This window comes from Rissa tridactyla, chromosome 5 (genome assembly GCF_028500815.1).
Source record: "Rissa tridactyla isolate bRisTri1 chromosome 5, bRisTri1.patW.cur.20221130, whole genome shotgun sequence".
Classification (NCBI taxonomy): Eukaryota; Metazoa; Chordata; class Aves; order Charadriiformes; family Laridae; genus Rissa; species Rissa tridactyla.
In genome coordinates this window covers 52,457,624-52,476,450 of record NC_071470.1, presented here as the reverse complement: position 1 = coordinate 52,476,450, position 18,827 = coordinate 52,457,624, and the positions used below count along the sequence as shown (strand labels likewise).

Sequence of the window (18,827 nt, the reverse complement as noted above, 5' to 3'; positions counted from 1 at the left end):
CACTGCTGGGTGCTGAGCAGCCATGCACATCAACACAGGCTGAGCCTTAAGCAAGAGCCATCTTACGGAGACAACTTAATATGCCTAAAATTACGCTTTTGCTCAAGTGTTTTTGCAGCACCAAGGCTTGGGTTCTTAGTGTTTACAGGATTACATTCAATCTGCACAACAGCAAAATAATTTAATTTACAAATTGAATCTGCTCTCAAAGGAGATTCATGTAAGCCCCTGCTACAATGACTTTTGCTTATAGCCAGTTGCCAAAACACGACAGCTGGAAAGTGGAGAGAATAGACTGTATCCATAGCTGACAAAAGCTGTAATTTAATAAGCATTCAGTGGCGGTTTTCACAGCTTAGTATACAGACAGACATGTCCTAGCAAGTCTGGCTTCGGCAATTCTAGACCGTACAGTCCCCAAGTACCTGCCCCCTACCTTTGCACCAGCAGCCCCAGCTCCTGCAGCCAAGTCTGCTGGGCTGAGTGAGTCTCTGCTACACCAGTCCCACCTACGATCCCTGCTTAAAGCACCGATGGAGGAAGAGTTTCATCTGTTGAGCTGGCTTTGAGCTCTGACATGGAGATGCGAGCACTATTTTTTTTTTTTCTGCCAACCTTCTTTGGCCAGTGATTACCACAGACAGAGAGCTGGGGGCCAGTTCACATACAAGAAAATTGTTAGGTTATTACATAAGCTTATTCCCATTTTAGTGAACTGCCAATGTTTTCGGTTTCCCCCCCCCCCCTCACAGCTCTATGCATTAAGAAAAGATTTAAAGAGCACAGGAACGCAGGCTGCCAGATAGGATGCAATGCTGCCCACTCTCCGACCACTACCGCTTCCTTTGCGAGGTTGATTGTGTCCCCTGACCACTATCTACATTACATTTGATCAAGCCGTGAATCCAGATAATCAGTGCCTCGCAAAGAACTAACACACTGTCCCCTGAGGGTTGAGTATACTCTGTCAGAATACATATTTTGGGGGATTCCTTTTCGTTCCTAAATAATTGCTAACAAGCCACCGTAGACCGTAGGCAGAGAACACTCTTATTTGGTCTGGACTCAAAACACTGTAATTTCATGAGGAGCTGCAGAAAGCTGACAGGGAACGAAGAAAATTTACTCTACCCAAGATGTCTTTGATGTTTAAAGCTTTACAAGCTTTCCATTTCCCTATCAGTGTAATAAAAGAAAGCCCAACCCAACTCCTGGTTTGTGCCCAAGCTCTCTGGTTTGTACATCTCCATTGGGTTTTTTCTTTGCTTTTCTTTTTTTTCCTTCGTCCTTTTAAAAGGCATTAGGTAAAGAAAAATAGAACAGCTTAGAAGGAATTGCTTAGATACATGAGCAAGTTGGAGACAAGCAATCCCATTAGTCTACCTCTCCATGTCTTTCACAACGCCAAGCTAAGTCTAGAACCACAAAGAGGCAGAAATCACTGGCAAGGAATTCACCAGAAAGAAATCACTAGACATCACTGGCAAGGAATTCACTCACCCCAGAAAAAAACCCAACAATTTTGGCCACTTAATTCACGGGAAAGAAAGAAAAGTTTCATTTACTAGCTGCCTTCGACTCAGAACTATGCCTGGCTTGTCATGTGTAAGATGTACATTAGAAAGAAAAAGCTTTAATAGCAGATGTACCATAAACTTTGAGATTAAGTTGTTCTGTCTGGCAGAGGGAATTTTTTCACAGCAAAGCTGCCTTTTTTTTTTTTTTTACGGGTTCTGCACAAAAATATTCTATAGCTAGAGTTTCGACCGAGGTGATACAACTTTTTTAATAACAAAAATACATTTTTATTTATGTCTGCAATTTTCAGATTTACAGCATTTTGTCTTTGCTCTACAGAATTCCTTTTTAAAAATCTCAAATGCTGTTACTGCCAATAAAACATCACACTTAATGGAGACACTTTGATTATTTTCTCCACAGGTTTAATAAATTTTGTAAGAATATCTAAATATGATCCTATTATTTTCATAAACACAAAAGCTTAACAAACAGCGAGTTTTAGCCTCCTGAAATTGATACACTCTACGTTAATCTGTTTAGCATCTAAATCACTATTCAAGCCTTCAAAAGAACTATGAAATAATTCACACAAAATAAATGTTTCTGATGCCTTCCAATGGTAAGTACTTCACATTGTTCAATCACTTGTTAGAGAAAGAACTAGATACCACATTAAGTCATCCCTTAATATAGACCAGGGTAAGCCAAACTTCTTTCCTATCCAGTTAACATGCAAACCATTTGACCTTTCCAACAGGACTACTAAAGACCTGGCAAGATCCACTTTTTAGCCTATGGGACTTCACGCAAGGCATTACATTTTACTTCAGGGCTTTGTTACAGGCACAGCTGACAGCAATTGCGAGAGTTCATACTTGCAAATACTTTCACCTATCAGATGCAATTTTCTCTTGCTGGTACTTTTACTAAGTTTAACTGTTTAAGCTGAGGTTTCTAATGCAATACTAACTCCGAATCAGATAGAAACTATAATAATCAATAATAAAAAATACTATGGACTATTCCAGTTCAAATTTTCTGGCCTACATTAAAAGAAAAAACACCAATCTCTTAAGGAATGAGATTCCTGTTTTGAGTGGGGACTCAACACTTGGTACATCTTGAAGCTTGATAGTATATAGGTAGAACAGTCACACAGGTGTCACAGAATTATTGATTTTACTCCAAGTTTTCTGGACTGTAGAACACTGAAGACTACTGTGTTCCCTGTTAAGTAAAAATAAGGGACCGACAGCAGAAATCTCTTCATGGTCTGTGCCTGCTAACTATGCTTTACACCAAAACCACTGAGCATATTCCATTAGGGCAGTGCTTATTGATCTGCTCTGAGGGTGTGCATCACAATACAGTCTTCAATTTATAATGTGCTGTTTTGTCCCCCTACTACCTCTCTCCTTGGGTCAGCGTACACAAGAGACTATATGCTGGGAACTGCACTGGTGTTTCGAACTGACAAAAGAAGAGCTACCACTTGTGGGACACCATCCCATTAACTGAGTGTCAAAAGGCGAGTGACGAATGAAGCAGAGAAATGCAACAAGATGGCGGGAATACCGCTATGCGGTGTTACGCAAGTCACTGAGATCAGACTTTTACAGGCTGTCCAGTAAAGGTGGCCTTCATTCCCCAACTTGAAACCTTAGGTCTGTTCTGCAGAAGTGTTTAGTGGCCACAGGCATATGCAGCTGGCTGGTGCGCGAGTATCAGCCAGTCACAGAGTAGCACCTGCCCCTCCTCACAGCTGTACCAAAGCTAACAGCATCCACACTTTCTCTCTCTTCCTCTGTTGCATCTTCCTCCTTTTCTTTGAACTTCATTTCCACATGTACCTAGATTTAAGCAAGTCATTAGAGAGACTGCTCTTCAGTACAAACATAGCACAAGCTCCTATTGCCTACCTTTTCCCCCCCTCTTAAGAAGATGAGACCGAATTCCCACAGCATATCATTACCAGCATGACCATGCTCCTGAAGAAAACCCTTTCCAGAACAGTTCCTGGAAGCAAACCTAAGTAAACAAACCTGATTTATCAGCAAACTTGTCTGAGAAGACCATCATAGACCGGTATAGCCCACAATCACCTACTGACATACTGACAGCAGTAGCTTGCCTGCATTTAAACCAGACTAGTGCAGTTAGTGACACTCAGACTCTTACTCATCAGCTCTGTCTTCGTCATCGCGCACTAGAGCAGCAGGACAGTATAAACTCCTTAATAGGAGCAAGGCTTTAAGTCAATATGGTAACTGAAGCTACTTGCGCCTCAAAGGATTCTGTGCCCAAAGTTCATAACCTTTTTCTTCCACCCACATCAACTCACCTAAGAGAAGATAGTACCTCTCTCCACAAACTCAGCTTGAAGACCTCTTACGGAGAGGGAACCTGAACAGATACTTCTGTCATTTTTTCCCTACTTCTACTGCCCTGAAGACTTGAGTCAAAGACTCACGTAATACCAGCCTTAGCAGTGGCCTCCTTTCCTTCTGTCTCTATGCTTGTAACAGCCACTTATGGAAGAAAGCATACTTCTATTTCTCATATTTGTTCAAACAAACCTCATCCTCAATTATTATTTTTTTTTTGAGCATTGGCAAGAGGAATATCATCAACCTTCACATATTTCCACTGCTTTAGGAACACGAGAGACAGTTTTCTCTCACACTTTCCCTTATATTGATAACATATGAAATCTATTCTTAAAAAGTCAAAACAAATGAAGAAAAGCCAACAATGTTATCTCCTGGCTCCATCCCAAAGCCAAACAAACAAACCTTTCAACACCATGTCTTTTCTCACAATGCCTTCTGATAGCCATCGGCCAATGAATAATGAGAAAAACAGTTACACTAAAAATAGCATCTCCAAACGGTGGGGAAGTCGACAGAAGTTGTCAGGCCTCCAGGGCCAGATACTCGCAAAGAAAACATGCCTAATTTTTTTGCAGTTACTATTCAATAAATTGTCCTGCTTTTTGGCGTCCGGAAGGACTGCCAATTTTGCATCTGCTCTGAACATCTAATCAGAGTTTATTTTTTCACTACATCTGTCTTTGAGAAGCGGACACTGCAAACAAACACTTTAGTTTTTCCATCATGAAATATTTAGCTTGTACTCATCATACTGTAACTAAACTGTCACTTATAAGGGGAAAAAGAGTTACCAGCATTTTTTAATGTAAAAAGAATATGTTCACACATCACATCAGATATCCCTCAGCTACAAGCTCATTGGTTCCTTTTTCCCCCAGTACAGCCAGGTTCACTTTTGGGGGAATGACATCAGTAGAGGAACTATTTTAAAATAACTTAGCTTCCTACTTGGTCTGAGGAGGTTTTCTGACAATTAAGGTCATGAGCAGACAAGATGCAGGCACTTCTCTTCCGCCTCTTCTCCCCCATGCCCTCCCTTCTTCCCAGCCCCACTCCAGTGATGGTCTGTCTTGCTTCAAACTGCACAGCAGAAGAGACAAGGGAAGGAAAACAAATGGTATGGGGAAATATGGCCCTTTTCCCAATTTTCAGCACAAAGAGGTTAAACAGTGGTGGGAAAAGAGGCAATGGGGAAATTATGTTTGTACCAACTGATCTCTCTTTCCATCTTCAAGTTAAACGGAGGAGCTCTGTAAAGGAGGACGTTGCTTGCAGGCAACTATGCAAACTCTGAAGCACTAACCAGCACTCTTTAGACTTTCAGAAAACTCACTCATATTAAACCACTTGTGCAGCTGGGAGCTTTTAACTGTCCATATTCCACTTGGTTCCCAAAGAAAAAACCTACGCTCTTTCAGGCCTCGGTGCGGAGAGGATACAGACTTTGGCAACCGTAGCTCATTTGTCATTCTCAGTATTTTTTTCAGTAAACCACATCTTGTAAACAGAATTAAACAGAACAGAGTAACACTTCTTGCTTTATGTCTTGGCTAATCACATCCATTTCATAAGCACTGATATCTCCCGTAAAATGCAGCATTTATTGCCGTAGAAGCAGGACCAGCAGGAAAGTGCTGTGACCTGCACTGATGTCTCTGACCCTGGGCCAGGAAGTTGCAGTGGTGGAGCACATCCCCGGCTGTATCTTGTGCAAACCACCACAACTCGGTAGCAAGTCAAACCAGCACAGCAATGCCAGCAGCTGGCAGTTCAGGCTTAGTTAGTAGCTCTCAGTAGCTTCCAGGATGAAGCATAAAGTTACCAACACAATTATCACTGACCAGACCAGCAGTTGTTTCAGTGTTTCTCTCCTGTTTCACATGCCTGCTCGAAAGATCATTTCCCCAGCCCTCCACTGCAATAGTTTATTTCATACTTACACAAAACTTGATTTTACTGGCTATGACACGCATGGCTTAGTAAAATAATTCACACAAACAGAAGGGCAAGAGGCTCAGCCAGGGTTTAGTCAATCAAAGCTGACACGCTCTAGGTCCATTCAAAGCATCATTTTCCTTTATTCTCTTCCCATTAACATTATTTTCACAGATGTTAATGACTTTAAGATAGCTTGCTTCTAAATATTAAGGCAGCCAAAGGCCAAGCCCCTGAATAAGCAAACACTGTGCAAAACCAATCATACGTGCTCCGACCACGTGGACAACTTGCTGGGGAGCCATGTACATACCTGGGTAGGCAGGAAGGAAAGCGGGAGAGCAGACAACTCCTCTGATAGTGACCTCCCCATACCAGCATGAGGAATGTCATTATGCTCACGTGGGGTAAATGTTGAGCAGCTGATGTTGCTGCACATCCATTCCCTACTTCATCCCAAGGTGGGCTGCTCTCCCACCTACTCCCTAGCTGTACTGCTTGCTGACATATTCATTATCATCAGCCTTGCATCAACTACAACCTTGCAGCAATAACGCAGAAAAACATACCTGAAACAGATGAAATAAGGAAAACTGAAAAACTGCAAAAAGAAGGGTCTATTTCTAAGGGTTTTTTTGTTTGTTTGTTTGTTCTGTTTTGGGTTTTTGTTTTTTTTTTTTTTTTTTTTGAAGAGGCAAAGCAACCACTGAAGCCAGGAGCAGCTGGGAGGGTGACACTGAAAGAAGTTGCAGTAGAAAAAGAGAGCTGTCAGTCAGGTCAAGGATTTCAACACGACTGTTTTCCATTTGATTCTTACAGGAGGAGAAAGACAAATAGCAAAACGTCTTCAGAAGGAAGATGGCTAGAGTTGCCACCAGGATTGAACAAAAAAGTAACTTTTAAATACAAGAAAACATCCTATGTATTTGCATTAGGTGGGAGGGTACATATTGCATGTAGACTACGTTACTGTTCAAACTGTAGTTTCACTTCAGTATTTCCTTGTTTCTAGTGGTAACTAGTGCCATAAAACAGAGACAAGCACTGTTTAGAGACCGCGCCACAACATCTTTGATAGGCTACAAACATTTCAAGCATACATTTAGAACAAATACCTAAATCTGTCACAGGTCACCAGAACATAATGAATACATCATCAATACCAAACACTATTGATTCCAGTCTGCAGAGGACAGCAGTTTTGACAATTCTAAAGCTACAGTCATGCTTACGGAGTTTATTCTGCTTATGTTAGTTATGCATTGGAAAGTAACCAACTCCCGAAAAAGTAAAGCAAATATAACGTTAATTCAAACTCTGTAGAAGTGTGTATTGTTTTAAAAGCTACTGTGTTGCATGTAAACAACATAGGCCATGTTGTAGATATCATTAACCCCAAATTCTGTAAATATAATAATTAGCATGCCCAAGAGCCACTCCAGGAATCCTGCCTAGCAGTGCGTTTGGACTACTTTACCTTCAAAACTGCATTTATTCTAATTCAGCAGAAAAAACAAACTCTTACGCAAACAAATCTAGAAGGCAAAGATCTACTGAGTGTAGAACAATGTTATTCCCAAACTGGACATATCCCTAGCATCAGTAGGATTTACTTAAGACCACAGATCTATGTGGAAATCAGCAACAGCATGTCCCTTATTATTGGCAATCCTGATTGAAAACAAATTAAGCTGCAATTATTTTGGTCCAATAGTCCAGCTTTGACCCAGCTGGTGTTTAGCAGAACATCCTGCAACTTGGAAATAATTGAGAAACAAGGAGGACCCATGCTGTAATTCTTGTGGTGTATGTAGCCAACACTCAAGAATGTTGGCACAACGCCACACAAATCTACCAGGTGGAAAAGGAGATACCTGTTAAGTAGCTGCCTTTTCAGTGGTCTACGTTAATTCAGAAGCAATCAGTTTATTCATATGAAGACAACTGCTTTATGGCAAGTGTCATTTCATGTGACTACATATGTTACAGATAGATGTATAGACATCAAACTTTTTCTTCCATAGAGAAGTCTGAATCTTAGTCATTTCCTAAATTAGCGACTTTATAGCTACCAGAATGTAATTAACCTCTCAGCAATTTGTTCTTATCTGCTCTAGCTTTCCATTTTTTCAGTTTTGCATCACAACATAGGTCTTGAAGGAATAAGGAGAACTGTTGATTCTTTAAGTAATGTAAAATGCCATGATGAAAAAGAGCAGCAACTCCAAATAATCTAAGTTTGCAAACCTCGACTTCAGTAATTTTGCCTTCTTCACTGCAGGCCAACTGGTCACAGTTTCCAATCTCTCATTATACAAGTACCATTACAGAATAAACTACCTGGAAGCCCAACAGTACAGTTATATGTGGTGGCCCGAAGCACTTTAACACTTGGCTGTTAATAAAAGATGTAGATCTACCACCTCAGCCCTCCCTTTATTCCTGGTTGAAGGGTGAAGATCAAACTGTTTTCCTTTCAGAGCAGCTTCCTTCCCACTCACCCCTCTGTCGCGAGGGCCGTACCCCACCACCACACTCCCATCACCGCACCCGCCCCACATCAGCTTCCCAGTGTGGAATTCCCAACCTGTGCAGTGGCTCTGCAGGGCTCAGACAGGCGCCTTCGCAAGGTAAGGAGGACAACTGTGAAAAGCCGCCCCGCTGAAGTCCAGCCAGGTGAAAGCATACATAACAAGTACTGCACGCATTGTTGTTGTACTGATTTATGCCACTAACTCTAAGGCTGTATCTCCAACATCACATATGTTACTTACCATGAAATGCGTATGGCTGTATATGTAGCAACTTTAAATCACTAAGAGAGCTATATTAAGTGACTGACATAACCCTGCAATAACTAACTGTTGCTATTAGTTACGATGTTGCAACTAGTTTACAATATACTAGCTTATGAGAAATCAAATGTTACTGCTACCCCTGCATTAATGTTAACCTGTTACACCTTAGCTGACATTAAGACCTTCAACTGAAGAGCACAAAACAGGCTTTTGTCTTCCCTCACATAGGCAATAGGGAGCACGCCCATTTAAACTGCATTCTGTACAAAGCCAAATGACTTATAAAAACTTTCTCCAAGGAACCATGTGAAATCTTAATTTGTTCAAATCATTACTAAAAAGAGATTAACTTTTCAGATAAACAGCTTTAGAAAGCAGTGTTTTTTCTGCGCTTTGTAAACTGTACTTTATTTGAACTTGATTTCAAGGAGTTTAAACTAAAGCAGGAAATTAGCCCTCAGCAGTGCAGCCAGATTCATCCTCAGCATCTAGAGGACAAATTAAAAACAAAAGAAAACCAAAAACGTCCTCCTTGCCAAAGAACATAATTCTGCTGTCTCATTACTGTTTTGCTAAAATAATTTAATTAGTAGTCTTCAGATACAGGAAGGCATTTATGCCTCATCAGGAAAAGAAGGGCTGGGGGGGGTGAATGGTACATGCTGTTCTAGCATACCAGGAACCAGCATTGAATTCTTCCAGTTACCGGGCCAAAGCTGGATTGGCATACCAGAACTAAGCACTTTTTTGATCCCCCCCCCAAAAAAAAAAGGCAAAGGCAGCTGTCAGTCATCTAATATTTGCATACTCTTAACCACAAATAAGAAGAAACAGTTGAGCTGAGGAGCAGTGCCGAGGTGTAATAGGTGAATTGGATATTGTGCTTCCCCTCCTGTGCACAAATTAAAGTCCTAAAACCACTCCAGTCCCCATCTTTCATTATGTTCTGCTCTTGTGGGCACTGACATTTGTCATTAGGGAATCCCATAACTAAGGCTTTTATACGTAGCTATTTAGGCCAGTTCCCCTAGGCCACTCCCTGCGACAGCATATCTGATTCCTGCAATAAAGTAGTAGTCTAGGCTCATTTCAACGTGTGTTTCCTCTTTAGAAGCTTTTAGATGGGAAGCCTGCTTATAGCGGGGCTGCACTCTAGATCTCCAGGACAGCAGAGGCTCCTACAAGAAATTTCTACCTTTTCCTAAACCCGGTTGTTTACTATGGTTTACTGCCTACAGCATTTAATTGCTCATCAGTACCACACACAAGTACCCTACGAGGGCAAGAGCCTATGCTTTTGCAAAACCTTGTCATGAGAGCACTTATACTGTCAAATCAGAAGAGCACTATTTGCATCCCCAGTTCAAATTTCTCATTAGTGTAGGAGTAATCAGCTACTGAACAAGAAACTGAATTACAGTTTAGCTTGGAAATCCCCGGAGTTTGGGAATAAACTCCTTCTCAGCCTCTTTTTGGCTCAGGTATCAGCTGTATTCAACTGTACACAAGCATTTCTACAGCTCTGCAGTCCATTTTAGCCATATAAAAATAATTTTGCAGACTCAAACTGTATTTTTACTTCACCAGCATAATCCACAGGTGAATAGGATAAGGCCAGTCTAAATGAACTGGCAGAGTTTGAATCGCTAGTTGAAATTAGCTAAAAATATTGCTGTGATGCATAAACCCAAATAGAAACCTGGTCCCTCTCCCAGGGCAGTATCAATTCTGCAGTCCCAACAGGTGTAAAAAATAATTCATCTTTGTCACTAAACTATATGAATATGCAAGAGGGGGAGGAGAGCTGTTGACAGAGAAGGTGCCATTTGTACATAAACGCTTCCACTCTGCAAATTAAATTTGAAGGTGCTGGGGTACAGGGCTATTAGAAGCCAGTTTCTTCACCCAGAGATTTCCAATGATCCTATAAATTCAATACTGCAAAGTCTGTCCCTATATTCTATATTTAAGTGCTTCAGCCATCCGAAGAAGGCTTTGAAACTCAGCCCACACTGAAAGAAAAGTCCTCCCTGAAAACATGGTTTAAAGTAGGAAACTACCTAGATAGCGCCTGGGTACAAAGATCACATTTGTTTTGATTTAGTTCCCCAAATGGTTTGAATATCAGTTCAGAGCACATACTCTAAAAAATGCTGGTGAGAAAGTGGCACATTCACTCAGGCACATATTGATGAACAGCTATTTACAACTACTGTCATTTAAGTGCCTTTTTATTGTAAATAGTGGGATTTGCAAGAACAGGCACCAGAAGATCCTCTAGCTGCTGAATAAACAAGGGTAACATGAGTGATTTTTCCCCCACTGCCTCCCATTTGAACAGCACGGGCTCAGCCCTGGACAGAAAATTGCCTGTTTCCTGCTAGCCTCCAACCTCTGCATCTCCGTTTTCTGGGTGAGAGCAAGGAGGGGAATTCAAGGGCGGTTTCTTTTGTTTGTTGCATAAATAAATGTAGATAAAACAACCATTTCAAATGAACACGTCCTTCCTAAGACAATTTTGTTGGAGCCTTCAGACAATAAAGAAGATTTATTTTCCCAGCTTGTGCAGCACCCAACAATCCTCTATGCCACAGGGCAAGCTGAGCCCCAGCATCTGTAATTAATGGCTTTGCATACTTATGTCTGAAGGCTGCCGGTCAGCCACAGCATACCGGATACCCACATGCAGGCAAAGAGGCAAAGGCACTTACCCGAGAGATAGCCAGAGGCATGTTGAAATCCTTGCCCCCTTGAAGTCTGAAACCCCAAGGAGCTGGGCCCACCAAAGACACGCTGTAGTTGCTCATGATGTTTAGTATTCAAGGATCAAATCCAAAGAACTGATGCCTGTGGAAGAGGATTACGGCTTTAATTTAAAGATGATAAAAACAAAAGACACTGTCTACCATTCTGAAAGCCTTCTTTCTTCATCTGTCTTCCCCTTAATAGTACAAAAACAGCCAAAAACCCCACACCAGGTCTGTCATTACTTGTGCTTTTATTCCACACCTGGTTTTCTCCATAACTTAAGAAGAAACATAACTAGAGAACTGGTAACATAGATTTGGGACTTTGTGAATTTCTGTTGCTGAGACGTTTCGCAGCTAGTTCTTACTAACCAAATACTGTGTGGGGGACAAAAACCCACCACCCAACGTTAAAGCTCATATTTAACAAAAAAGTCAATGTTGAGACAAGCATGAATTGACAGTATCCCTTAAATCCAAGTATGGAAGAAATTAGCACTACTGGCACATTCATTTCTAATAAAATGAGTATCATACGCTGCCATGTCATCAGCTCAAAGCTTGTTTCTAAACACATTATGTCTTGACAGCTTCAAAACGATGTCAAAACATCACAACTTTGAAGTTAATCAGAGGAAAATAAAATCCTTGTGACTTCTTTATTTTTATAGCATAGCTTCATATTGGTAGAACAATACTACAGACAAAACCGATATTAAAACCAACCCTCAAATGAAAGCTGTGAACTAAAGCGAAATACCCACGGCTGCAACTTAGCGCTGAGGCAGCAAAAGCAAAGCAAAACCCGAGAATCTCCCTCCCCACAAACGTGGGCAACAAATTACCTTTAAAAGGCAACAGAAGCACTTAATTGCCGTTCAGTGTCAAAGATAAGGGCTTCAGTTTCACCTCGGATAAGTAACGCTACAATGACATCTTAGGTAGTGGATCCCGTCTATTTTTGTATGGCTGAAGGCAGGCAGGAGCACACCAGGGCGGGCGGGTGTAAGACTACACCGGGGCACAGCCAGATTCCATACTGGGATAGGGACATTTAAGGTGGACCTTCAGTCAAGCAGAAGCAAGCGGGCTGCAGACCCCACCGAGCTATGCAAAGCCCGGTTTTACCTGTTCACACCCTGCAAGGGTGGGTAGGATTTTTTTTTTTTTTTTTTTTCGGAGGCAGTGGATTTTTGCAAATGCAGCCCAGCCCTGTGGACCTTCAGAACGGGGCTGTCCCGCGGCCCCGGCGGGTGCAGGGAAGGACATTTAATGTCACTCCTGGAGAAAGCCATCATGCTTCTGGGTTCACCTCCCAGAGCCACAGAGATCCGCTGCTCAGACCTGTGTCTAAACCAAATGGCAAACTTTAGGCACACTGGCAGGCACTCAGGTAACCGGAACGGGGCTGCTGGCATTGGGCAGAACAAGATATATATTAGGAAGCAGAATTCGGAGCTGGTAAGAGCAGTGCCTGGGTACCTGGGCAGTTCCTGATGTACCCCCACCTGCTGGCACTCAGCAAAGGGGCAGCTCTGACCCCAGGCACTGACTCAACCCACCCTTAAAAGTCTCAACAACGTACAGGCTGAGCTCTCATGTGGCTGAAGTGGGGGGGAAGGTAGTAAAAATCCTCTACCAAGTTTGAGCTAGGACTCTTAGGGGACTCGCTCACTGCTAAAGCAGGAACTACAACTCGTTTAATTGCACTGTGCACTGAATTCCTTGTAAAAAGAGGATTTTAATTAGTCACAGATTTCTTTCCGTACAAAAATACAAATTCTCGTCATTCCCTCTAAATGAAATACGCCGCAGTGACGGGTCACTATAAATTAGAGACTGCAGAAAAGCAGACCACATCAAGCCATCAGCACACATGCAGTTCATTGGCACAGGCAGACTGTTTTACCTATCAGTTAAAACTGAAGCGCTTGTGTAGCGTCTTTTTTTTTTTTTTAATAAAAAAAACAAACCGTGAGTAACAGCTAGTTACGATAACACAGCTAGGAAAAAAAGATTGAGTTATATTAGAAAATGAGGCTGTTCTTTTTCATTTGTAGCAACTACAAACGGGAGGGAAGAGGCTGAAATGCCATGCATCACTCTCAGCATCACTCATCTTTCCTTTCTCACCCCCTCGATTCTGCCGTGTCTGCATCTCTAGGCTTACACATACACCGGCAAGGAAAAATAGACAAAGGAAATCCCTTCAAAGTTTAGTTTAACAAATTTCTTAAAAGATGCTTAGGGCAACATCTAAGGGAAAGTATTGCAACCCAGCAGCTCCGCTTCATGTGGGAACGTTGCGCAAACAAACCAGCTACGGGTGGAATTGTGCAACTTTCACTTAGACGATCAAACGCTTGGTGGATCTGCTTCTGGGACGGGGGAATTTCAAAACCCAGGCAGAAACACTTGCCTTCGACCACTGTCACCAGGGCCCTAGTCCCCAGGGGACGAGGGGGTGGCCAGCGAGACCCTCCTGCCCCCCCGGCAGAGGGGTGGCTGTGCCCGAGGGGGCAGCGCCAGCGCCCCGTACCGCGCCCCCCCCACACACTCCCCCACCGAAACCCTCCAAGCGCCCCAGGACGAGGAGCCTCCCAGCCCCACAGCGGGATGGGTCGCAGTCCGAGGCATCCCCACAGCCCTAGGAGCCCCAAAGGCAACCCGGCGTGCGGCCTCACGGGTGCCACGAAGCCTGGGGGTCGCGGCACCCCGGACCCCCGTGCCCAGGCAGCCCCCACAGCCACAGCCCCAGATCTAAGGAGCCTCACGGGCAGCCCGGCGTGCGGCCCTACGGGTGCCACAAAGCCTGGGGGCCGCGGCACCCCAGAGCCCCAGGCAGCCCCACAGGCAACCCAGGGCGAAGAGCCCCACAGGTGCCCCACAGCCGCGGGACGAGGGGCCCCACGGGCGCTGCCCCCGGGGCTGGGCTCTGCCCAGAGAGTGGGGCACCGCCGGCAGACCCGGCCCGCGACAAACCGCGCTCCCCGCTTAAAAAAAAAAAAAAAAAAAAAATTAAAAAGGAAAAAATAAATTAAAATAAGCACCGTGAGGTTTTAAAATCCCCGGCCAATCTGCTGACTTCTTGCCCCTCTCCCCCAACCCTCCCCAGTCACTCACCCCGGCGGTGCGGTGCGGAGTGCCGAGGACACCGGCGGCGCGTCTGGGCGGCAGCGGCCCCGTCCCCCCGGTCTTGTTCTCACTTCCGCCTGCCGCCGCCGCCGCCCCTCCCCCGGCACGGCCCGGCCCGGCCCGGCCCGGCCCTGCCCGGCAGCGGCGGCACGGGGCGGCGGTGCGGAGGCCAGCGCCGAGCGAGGGCTGGGGGAGGCGCAAAAACACCGTTCCCTCCCGCCCGCCCTACCGTTTACTATTCTTTTACTTTCTTAAACAGAGAAACGCACGCGTTTCCCCCCGCTTTGCACTAGAGGGAAATAATCAAGGCGCACCTGTGAAAGGCGGGAGGGGGTGCCGCCGGCTCTCCCTGGGCCGCTGCCCCCCCCCCGCTTCCCTCCCCGCCTGAGGGAAGGGGCTGCTGTGCCGGGCGGGGGAGCAACGGGGCCCGGCCCCCATATTCCCCCCCAGGCAGCCTCCCCACTGTCTCAGATGTACAATCTTCAACACGGCCCCACGTACAGCCCCCACGGCTGCAGGGACAGCCTGCAGCGGCCCTTACAAAAAGAGAGAGTTTGGTTAATTTAGCGCGGAGTAGCAAGAGGAGCGGCAGGGAGATACGCTCGCCGCCTGAAAGTACATCAAAGCGGGGAGCAGCAGTGGGGCAGAAGGGCTGCTCAAGCTAAAAGACAGTGCTGGCACAAGAACACATGGCTGTGAAGTGGCCATGAATAAATTCAGTTCGGAAATTAGTAGGGGTCCAACAGTAAGGAGGAACGGGAGGTTTCTGGCACAGCCTCGCCAGAGGAGTGGGTGCAAGAAATCAAACTGCTTCTAAGGTGAGGCTTGATCAGCTTACCTTCTACGATACACTTGCCTGTCAGCGGAACAATTGTTTAACCCGGAGACTATCAGTTTGACGACCCACGAAGCTGCTGACTCTGAAGCGGGACAGACCTGCTGGGAGATCGCCCTGCTGAGCTTCGCAGAGCCTGGCATGGCCGGAGGGAGGGACAGGGTGAAGATGAAGCCATCACACTTCATTTTCGGCTTTAGTTGCACTGCACAGCTAGGTGACGCTTGAGGTTCATAACTGTCATACTTCACGTGCATTAAAAGTCATTACAAACAATAGTGGCTATGAAAGAAATGTGCACTTCATTAACAGTACCATCAGCACTACAATTCAAAGGATTTCAATCCCCTCTCTAGGCATGGACTTCCTCCAGAGAAAGAGTGCAGAAGAAAGTTTAAATTCATAGAATTGGCCGGGTTGGAAGGGGCCTTTAAGATCATCGAGTCCAACCATTAACCTAACACTGACAAAACCACCACTAAACCATGTCCCTAAGCACCACATCTACACGTCTCTTAAATACTTCCAGGGATGGTGATTCAACCAATTCCCTTGGCAGCCTGTTCCAGTGTTTGACAACCCTTTCAGCGAAGAAATTTTTCCTAATATCTATCCTAAACCTCCCCTGGTACAACTTGAGGGCATTTCCTCTCATCCTATTCTTGCTACTTGGGAGAAGAGACCAACACCTGCCTCACTACACCCTCCTTTCAGGTAGCTGTAGAGAGCGATAAGGTCTCCCCTCAGCCTCCTTTTCTCCAGGCTGAACAACCCCAGCTCCCTCAGCTGCTCCTCATAAGACTTGTGCTCCAGACCCCTCACCAGCTTCGTTGCCCTTCTCTGGACCCGGTCCAGCACCTCGATGTCTTTCTTCTAGTGAGGGTCCCAAAAGTGAAGACAGTATTCAAGGTGGGACCTCACCAGTGCTGAGTACAGGTGGAGGATCACTTCCCTAATCCTGCTGGCCATGGTATTCCTGATACAGGCCAGAATGCTGTTTTCCTTCTTGGCCACATGGGCAAACTGCTGACTCATATTCAGCCAGCACAACACGCAGTCCTTATCATGGATGGCCCTGCCTAGTCCCTCCGTCCCCATTTAGGAGGAGGGCAGCACAGTCCCTCGTTTCAAGTGTCACCTGAACAGACCCAAAGCCCAAGTTTGGCCCAGCTGTGCCCATGCCCACACAGGCTACCCCACGCAGGAGCCCCCAGGCTGGAGGTGATGCTGGGGTAGGTGCCCGGGTGTGCGTGAAATTGGGGCCAGCCCAGTTCTGCCAGTACTAGTTACGTGAACTTTAATAAGGGTATTTTAACATTGTCTCGCTGAGCTGCATGTCTTGTCAGCCGCCGTGACTAGGCCAAATGCATCTCAAAAATAAAAGCATTTAAACCCCGTACTAATGTAACTGAACAACTCTTTCAGAAATCTTTCTTCTTTACTCTGCACTTGCCTATTAAGTATCTCTAATCAGGCAAAACTGAAAATCCCCATCACACACACAGACTCTCTCACATGATTTTAATTCATGGAGGTAAAAATTCCCCAACTCAGGGATTTTTCATTGTGTCACAAGGGCCTTAGGTCACTCCCATGCTGTTTTATTTATTACAGTAGAAAAAGCTTCAGGTCCCCACTCCCCAACATGACTCACGTGACATCCCCAAGGTCAGCATGTCCCTGTGCTGACTGCTTGGGTAGCAATCTGCTCCCAGCTCACCAGAGCGAACAGCCTGTGGTCTTAGCCTGGAATACTGGCTAGCCACATTAGTAAAAAAAAAAGAAATCCTTTTCCACTTCTGTTCTTTAAAAGCCTTCGATTTTTCTTGCTGGAGGAGTAGCTTGCCCAAGCTACCTCTGCATGCAGCATCTTCAGACCAGATTACATTCATTCACCAGGACTAAAGGAGAACTTGCAGGGAGACTTCTGCTGGTAGGCGTTGCAGCCGGTCTCGCCCTTGGCAGGGCTTCACGCGCTCTGCGCCATACCCACCCATTGCGCCCAGGCCAGTGCCGCTCCCCGCCCGAAGCTGGCAGTCTCCACTTTTAAATCCGTCATCACTTCTCTGCAGCGTGATCAGTTCGTGACAAACCAATCTGTTCTCCTTTGCCTCCCGAGACAGGGCACAGAAATCAGAGGCAACTCACTAGTGCGAGATCTCTCCATTCTTGGTCACTTTTCAAATATTCTCCTCTTTGAGAAAAAGCGTTTCATTAGAGCTGAATAGTGAAATAAGGGATAGCAAGTTGAGCAAGAATCCTCAGCAGCAGCCAGAACTGTGGCCTGCCTGTTCTTCCTACCACCACTGTGTTTTAGACAGAGCTTGCATTTTTCCCTCTAAACAAGGAAGGAAGAAGTCTGGAAATTAATTAAATGCAGTAGTCTGCTAGCCGTGCAGATACAGCCTATCTCAAAATTACTCAGGCATTTAAGTATTGTTTAAATGCTAATGAAATGCCTTAGGTGCCAGATAATGGGCACTGCAAAACTCTGACAGAGAATATCACCTGCGGTCCTGAAGTACAAAAAGGCACTCGTTAATGGAAAAAAGCAGCCCATAAATTATGAACAGATTAACAATGCACAGTAAAATGATTCTCAATTAAGCAGCAGTTAATCTAACGTTAGCTTTCTGTGTGCTAAGGCACTGAACTACCAGCTGTGCTTTAGCTGCACTGCTACTTTCAGTTTTGCTTTCCTTCCAGAGGTAAAGCTAACGCAAAATATTTACATTCCGCATATAGCTGGGAGTTCAGCATAAAGTAACATAAAGTAACAAGAGGTTAATGTGAATATCGTCTATAGCCTTACAGCTTATTTCCAGTTCCAAGACAGCTGTCAGGCCAAACAAGGAAATAAATTAGATACGTTCTGAGTGTTTCTGAGAAGCAGGGGCTGCAATCAGTTTTGACAGCTACAGAGGGCAAGCTGTTACACTCTGGTCATGGTGAAGCCCAAACTGCCTTGAAGCAGTATCGCAGAAGCACTTTTATTTTTCTGTTTGTTTGGTGTTTTGTGGCTTTTGTTTTGTTTTAGTTGGGTTTTTTTTGTTTTTTCCTGTCCCTGGTTTGGAAAGATACCCGGTGCTGAATTACATCCTCTCTCATACATCCTGTCCACCACAGTAACTCCAGTGAGCCTAAGGACCGCCCCGCAGCCGAGCTGCCAGCAGAGTGGTGGGACACAGAGTGGCCGGCCAGAGGGTCAGGATCCGGCCAGCTGGGCAGCTACACCCCTCCAACTCACTTTGGGTCAACTTTGTCAGCCAAGAAAACCCCATTGTCAAGTTTACTCTTACTTGTCACCTCTTTTTTTCTCCTCTTAGAGCCCTGGTTCTTTCTCCAGCTGTACCAACCGTTTTCACTTTTCTTCAGCCCGTTTTTCCACCCAGCATGTTTTCTCGCATTACTGCGTCTGTAGCTGTCATCCTCTCTCCCTGCAGTTCACTCGCCGTGTCAGTGATCA

At 44.9% G+C, this 18,827-nt stretch overlaps 1 protein-coding gene across 13 annotated transcripts in view; it reads right to left on the bottom strand.

Moving 5' to 3' along the window:
* PDLIM5 (PDZ and LIM domain 5) overlaps positions 1-14,638 on the bottom strand; it is a 128,613-nt gene extending 113,975 nt beyond the window's left edge. For 3 of the 13 annotated variants that reach the window (XM_054201934.1, XM_054201935.1, XM_054201936.1), the window contains exons 1-2: positions 12,237-12,377; positions 11,356-11,491 (exon numbers count right to left, since the gene is read on the bottom strand). In XM_054201934.1, the coding sequence (XP_054057909.1) occupies positions 11,356-11,451 (96 nt within the window). In that variant the 5' untranslated portion in view covers positions 11,452-11,491; positions 12,237-12,377. Of the gene's footprint in view, positions 1-11,355; positions 11,492-12,236; positions 12,468-14,514 lie in introns of those variants that run through there. The other 10 variants (XM_054201929.1, XM_054201926.1, XM_054201930.1 and 7 more) reach the window with 8 other exon arrangements.
* Between the last annotated feature and the right edge of the window lie 4,189 nt (positions 14,639-18,827).